This window comes from Larimichthys crocea, chromosome XII, assembly GCF_000972845.2.
Source record: "Larimichthys crocea isolate SSNF chromosome XII, L_crocea_2.0, whole genome shotgun sequence".
NCBI lineage: Eukaryota > Metazoa > Chordata > Actinopteri > Sciaenidae > Larimichthys > Larimichthys crocea.
The window spans coordinates 6,272,724-6,278,723 of NC_040022.1; the positions used below are offsets into that span (position 1 = coordinate 6,272,724).

Consider the following 6,000-nt stretch of genomic DNA (forward strand, 5'->3'; position numbering starts at 1 on the left):
CTGCCCACATTGTTTCCTAAAGTCCTTTAAATGAAGGTTTTAAAGAACTGGAATCTGTCTGGCTGTGCAACAAGTGTGTTCTCCTCCCACAGAGTTTGTTTTTCCTGTTGCTCATTGTGTTGCTTGCCAGGTAATGGCCTGATGTAGGATTCATTAGGACAAATGTCCTATTTTGCCCTTTCAGAGACAACATCTTGGTGTTGGATGTGTTTTTCGAGGCTTTGAACTACGAGACCATCGAGCAAAAGAAAGCTTACGAGGTGGCAGGTTTGCTGGGTAAGATTTATCCTAATCCTTTTTTTTTTTATATACAAACCTGGATCCAGACTTCGTTAATCACAGCCGTGCTACTTTTGAAATGATGTATTGATTCGTGGGAAATGGCTGACCCTGACTCGCGGCTAGTATAGATGGATAATAATGTGAGATAATTGTAACATGCCTGTTTGGATTGTTAACAAACTTTCTGATAAGGTCATTCCAGTGAGTTACGAGAAAACGCTGGCACTGAAAAACTGTGATTTGAAATGACAATTTAGTCAGTTCTTTCTTTCACTAGAGGTAAATCAGAAAATGATGACAGCAGCAATTAGCCTCTTCTGGAGCTTCAACTGAACATAAAGAGCGTGTCTTTCTTTAGTTCGTTGCTGTCGCTTTTCCAATATGTACCAATTAATTGAGACAAGTGGTGATCTTCTGGAATCCTCTGAGAGTGAATATTAGACCCCTGTTAGTTACCAAATATAAACGTGATTAATTGTAACTGAAATCCGGGTTGCTTAGCAGCATGTGAGTAGCGAGAAACAATACACAAAGGAGCAGGATTCTTAGTACTGTACCTCGTTTGTGTAGTTGGCAGGTGCAAACAGAGGATCATGTTGAGGGTTTGTCTCACTGATTAAGAAATTTGAGCTTTTTTGTATTTTATTTCAGAAATTACTTTCTGTGTACGCAGTGTCTTATGAAGAGTTTCATTAGTCTCACTAGCTAACGATCAAAAAGTGATACAATGAAGCAAAATGATCACGGTGTTGCTAAAGACATGGGTAAGGATTGCTCTAACAAGCTCTTGTTATGTGTAAAAGTGTCATTTTCAAATATGAGGACATTTTGGAGTGTCTTATTTTGTCTATATATGGCCACTAACCCCATTCAAACTAGGAAGCAATGTTCAAATTTCAAATTTTAGCCCCCTTACCTGCAATTTATTATATCTTGCACTCTGATTAAAAACACATTCAGATGCACTGCCTTGCAACTTTAAAGCAACAATATGTAAGATTTTGTATTTTGTGCCTCTGATTTAGAATGCCATACCGCTGGTGTAGTTACCGACAGCTGCACGTGTGCATTTATGATTGTATTTCTAATGAACAAGTCGACACTCGGCCAAACATGAGGCAAGCACGACAGCACAAGACATACTGTAGCAGCCTGCTAATATTTACTTATTATTTACTCCAACAGCAAGAAGCCCAGCTCGCCTTTTATTTCACCAACAAATAAAACAACAAAATATTTACACTTGTCTGGCGGCTTCTTGCTCAGTCACTCTCTTTTTCGCCGCTTATCTTCCTACATGACACTACATCGTCACACAGCCCGGATACATTGCCCACTTGCCCGCCTCTGTTTCTGGCATGACACCAGCACCGGCACCAGCACTGCGCTCTCACAGCATGCTCCTATATCCAAGGCCTAAAAAACATCTTCCTCCTAATTGTTTCAAAGCTTGTGTGATACTAATGAAATCACCAAAATAGCCGCGAAATGCTCTGAGCTCACAGTCTGGGGAGACATGTTACTGCTAACTGAGCCAACTAACATCAGCTCACAGAAAACATTTTCTCCATAAAATATGATCCAATTTTATCAAAATCAGTGTCAGTAGTTGTTGACATGTGACTTAGGCCGCATTCAGAAAGAATCTGGTGCTGTACAGTACGTTCCAATACAAATAGACAAGCCCCCTACACCCCTACACACCTTCACAGAGCCCTACGGCGATTCACCACAGCACCTGATCCTGTCTAAATGCTGCCATAGCACTGTAAAAGCATTACGTACTTCCAACAGCCCAGAGCATGGAGGAACATAATGCAGGGAACAAGGTGTACGAGTGGAAATGGCAGAGACACTACTTACCTGATTATGATTATGATTTAGAAGCTGTTATTTTAGAGAAGAAAAGTTACACAATGTTGCTGTAGGGTAAAATAGTTTAACAGATTCCTACCAGTCAGCCAGAATGAAGTATTTCCCCATTCCCCAACGGTCTAAACAAACTTCATACATCTCTTTTTTTACAGGTGATATCGGTGGTCAGATGGGTCTGTTCATTGGAGCCAGTATCCTCACCATCCTAGAGCTGTTTGACTATGCTTATGAGGTCAGTCTAAGCTTGCCGTTTTAAATATGAGGACATTTTAGAATGTCGTATTTTGTATTTGTCTATTATGTGCTGAGCTTCTCATGCTGCTTTCAGCTGCACAGGGTTCTGACAGGCTCATAATAGGCTTCGGCTCCCCTAGGGTTTCAAAAATACACAGGAAAAGTAATTTTCAAGAGACTTTTTTTTTTCTTTTTAATTGACATAAAGCAGTAATGACGATAAAAACCCCATATGATGCTGACATTAGTAGTTTTAAAGCAACTTTTAACCGGGTTCACGCTGAAATAATTGTGATGGTTTAGTTTGTTGCTGCATTTGCCACCTAATTACTTTTTACTTTGAAGTTAAATGTCCCCGTACAGTTAATAATTACAAGAAGAGCTCATGGAGATCTTTTATAACAGACTGAATGAAGCGTTGATGACTTTTATTTCCGAACCTGCAGGTGGTGAAAGACAGACTACTGGATTTACTGAGCAGAGAGGACGAGGAGGAGAGTCATGGAGAGGATGTGGTAAGCAAGGCTTCTAACCTTTTTCAGAGTGGAATGTATAAGTGGTGCATGTGCATTCAATGTAATTCACTCACTCATGCATATCAAGCCTTGCCCTTTCCCTACCCCTCCACACAAGCCTATACTGTAGAAAGACCACCGTAGCAAATCCAAGACTCTTTTCAGACCAGCAGTAGCATGCTAATTTGGAGGAAAAAGACTCTGTTCTTTAAGGGAGCTCTCAAAGAACCAGCAACAAGGACAGGGAGAAACTAATCCCCTCTCAGCAGACAAAAGCCTGAACATTAAATATTAGTTGAATCAATAATACCAAAAGCTTTACTATAAGGAGAAGGTTGAAGTGGTGGAGGAGCTGAAGGAGCAAATGTTTGCATGCAAGTGCCAGAAGCGTCAGGTTAAAATGGGCACCGTGCCCTCCAGAATATGACTGGGCGTTGCTGGTCAGCAGCAGCAGTGAAAAGACACTGATGGGGAAGCATGAATAAAGCAGCTGTCAAGACGATGGCAGCACCCTGCTGAGCATGGATCTATGTTTGGATGACTCTTAACTCATTTTTCTTTCCTCAGGACCAAAATGAATGAACTTAAACTGAATCAATGAGATCAGTGGATTCAGTGAAAGTTTTATGCAACATGCTCCGTCCGAGTATAACTACTCCATTTGGAGTCGATGGCTAAAAATAAAAACTAGCACTAAAACTCTTTCAATCTCTTTTTCCAGAGTTCCTGCGATCCGGTCGCAAACCACTCAGAGTCCATCAGCCATACTGTGACAGTCCCCCTGCAGACAACGCTGGGCACCCTGGAGGAGATTGCCTGCTGAGGCCCTCCCCCCTTCCCCTCAGAGCCAGAGGCTGCCTCTACTGGGTGGCGCTTCATCCTCTGTTAGGGCATCCTGTAGGACCTTAACAGGGGAAGGGAGGAGACGGGGACAAGAACAGAAGCTGGTCTAAGGACAGCGCTGCGCTCTGTCACACCGCCCTGTCTGAGGCACTAATGGGGATTAAGGAGCTGTCGGCCGGACTTATCGGCCCTCTCTGTCACCCTGCACTGTACTGTAGTGGGAGGGTGGCCTCCGCTGTGTCAGACCTACAGGGGTCTGTGTCTCCACACAACCGCACACAGAAAATCAGAGTGGGTGGGCCAACTACCCATAAAGGGCGCTCATCCCTGTGCAGCATATCTATGTAACAAACACATCATGTGTCGGTCACTGCCAAATGAACTGTACAAAATTGGTTTTGAACTGTCCAAACTGCATGCGTCGCTCTATCTTGCTCTCTTTGCTGATGCATACGCTGGACTGCAGTGTTGCTTTACTGTACATGTGTGCCATTTGTCTCTCTATCTGCTGGACAGGCCTGTCACAAGGGCCCGGGTGAGATATCGAACTTTGAATGTACAGAATGAACATATGGTTGTTTAAAATCATAGTTCAGATGTGACCAATCCTTAGAAAATCTACTCTAATGAGCAATTTATCATTTATTAATTAATTATCTTGAAGGGTTAGGGGTTGGTGATGTGTGTATGTGTGTGTGTCCTGGGCAGGGGGTGGGGGCTGATGATTATGCTTTGTTTACTGAAAACTGACTAGTGAAATCTGAACATTTTGCAGCCTGCATTTTGCATATTTTGTTCACCTGTCGGTTTCAGTTTAATCAGTTTACTAAAGGGCATGTTTGCTACGTGACTCCCCGGGTTCTAAGCTGTTCTCTACAGGCATCTTTAAAGGGATGTCATACTCTTTACTGTTAATTTATGTGAATAAATGACTGGCTTCTGGCTGCTTCGCCTCACCACAGCAACGAGCTAAGTGAGGTAGAATCTGAATTTATTTCCCTGCCAGACAGCAAGACGTGTACAAAACACTGCAGCAAATGAATATGCCCAGGGTGTTGTTAAACCATTATTTCATTAAGAGAATGTCAGGGGCATATTTCAGACAGTTATTACCACTTTATAGGAGGAGGGTGGATGGCATCGTATTGGCCTTCACAGAAAAAAAAAAAATTCAACAATGATTATAAAAATAATAACAAAAGCACCATGTGGAGGATTCAGCCAGGAGGGTTTTTTTAAGGATACAGGGTCTGCTGTGTTATGGTGTAAATATCTGTGTTTTATTTTTCTCATAAAAACGGGTACCATGCAGACATGCCGAAGCAGATCTAATTTAAAAGAACTTTGGTAAAACATCAACTCTAGGTAAAAAACAAAACAAAACAAAAAACAAGTGAGTACATATTTGTCATATTTTTTCATAATGTTACTCAATCTGCAGCTCTGGGTAGGTGAGAATGTTATGTAACAGGCAGTAGCATTATGGGGTAGTTGAATGTCATGTTAAAAATGAAAGACACACTCTGCTATGAGCACCAGGCATCTTTTTCAGTACAGGTTTAGCTTCAGTGTCCTCGGAGGCAACAGTTTCATATATGTGGCTTTACACCAAAAGCTTGTGTGAGACCATGTGGAAGATTAAATGTATCTGAGTTTTTTTTTTCTAATTTCTGGTCCATGATCATCCTAGCATGGTCTCTGTCATCATGGTAATGTACATTACAGGTAGGAATGAATTCAAGTGCTTTGTGAGACTGTTTGAATTATGATTTCCCATCTGTGGCTCAACCTGCTGTCTCTGTGTACTATCTCATGTTGTGGCTTCAGAAGAACACAATCCTCGGCCGACCTGCAGAGGAGACATACGTACATGTCTCGCTTCTCTTGGTGGTAACGACACTGGCTGTTTCTTCGCTCTACTTTGGCTTCAGTCGACAACGTTTTTTTTTTCATTTTGTGATGCAGCATACAGTGTGTGTTTTTAATGTGAAACAATTAAATTATAAAGTTGTTTTGCAGTGGCGTCCTGTTGTGGCAAGGCTAAGCGAGGAACTTTTTTTTGTATCACTTCTTTCACATTGCTTTACATACACGGTAATCTCTATCAACATATTTTCATATGAATGCAGAATCTGTCGGCAAGGGACAACGATTTTTGTAGTCCAAGTAGTATTGACCAATCCCATTTCATTGTTGTAAGGTAAAATGCAATCTTGGACCCCATTGGCTGTCGTCTGAGCATGATTTATAT

At 41.7% G+C, this 6,000-nt stretch overlaps 1 protein-coding gene across 5 annotated transcripts in view; it reads left to right on the forward strand.

Moving 5' to 3' along the window:
- Positions 1-5,767, forward strand: part of asic2 (acid-sensing (proton-gated) ion channel 2) — a 342,968-nt gene extending 337,201 nt beyond the window's left edge. For all 5 annotated transcript variants that reach the window (XM_027284957.1, XM_027284954.1, XM_027284956.1 and 2 more), the window contains 4 exons: positions 185-276; positions 2,310-2,389; positions 2,838-2,906; positions 3,628-5,767. In XM_027284957.1, coding sequence (XP_027140758.1) covers positions 185-276; positions 2,310-2,389; positions 2,838-2,906; positions 3,628-3,729 — 343 coding nt within the window. In that variant the 3' untranslated portion in view covers positions 3,730-5,767. The remainder of the gene's footprint in view (positions 1-184; positions 277-2,309; positions 2,390-2,837; positions 2,907-3,627) is intronic.
- Positions 5,768-6,000: the final 233 nt, after the last annotated feature.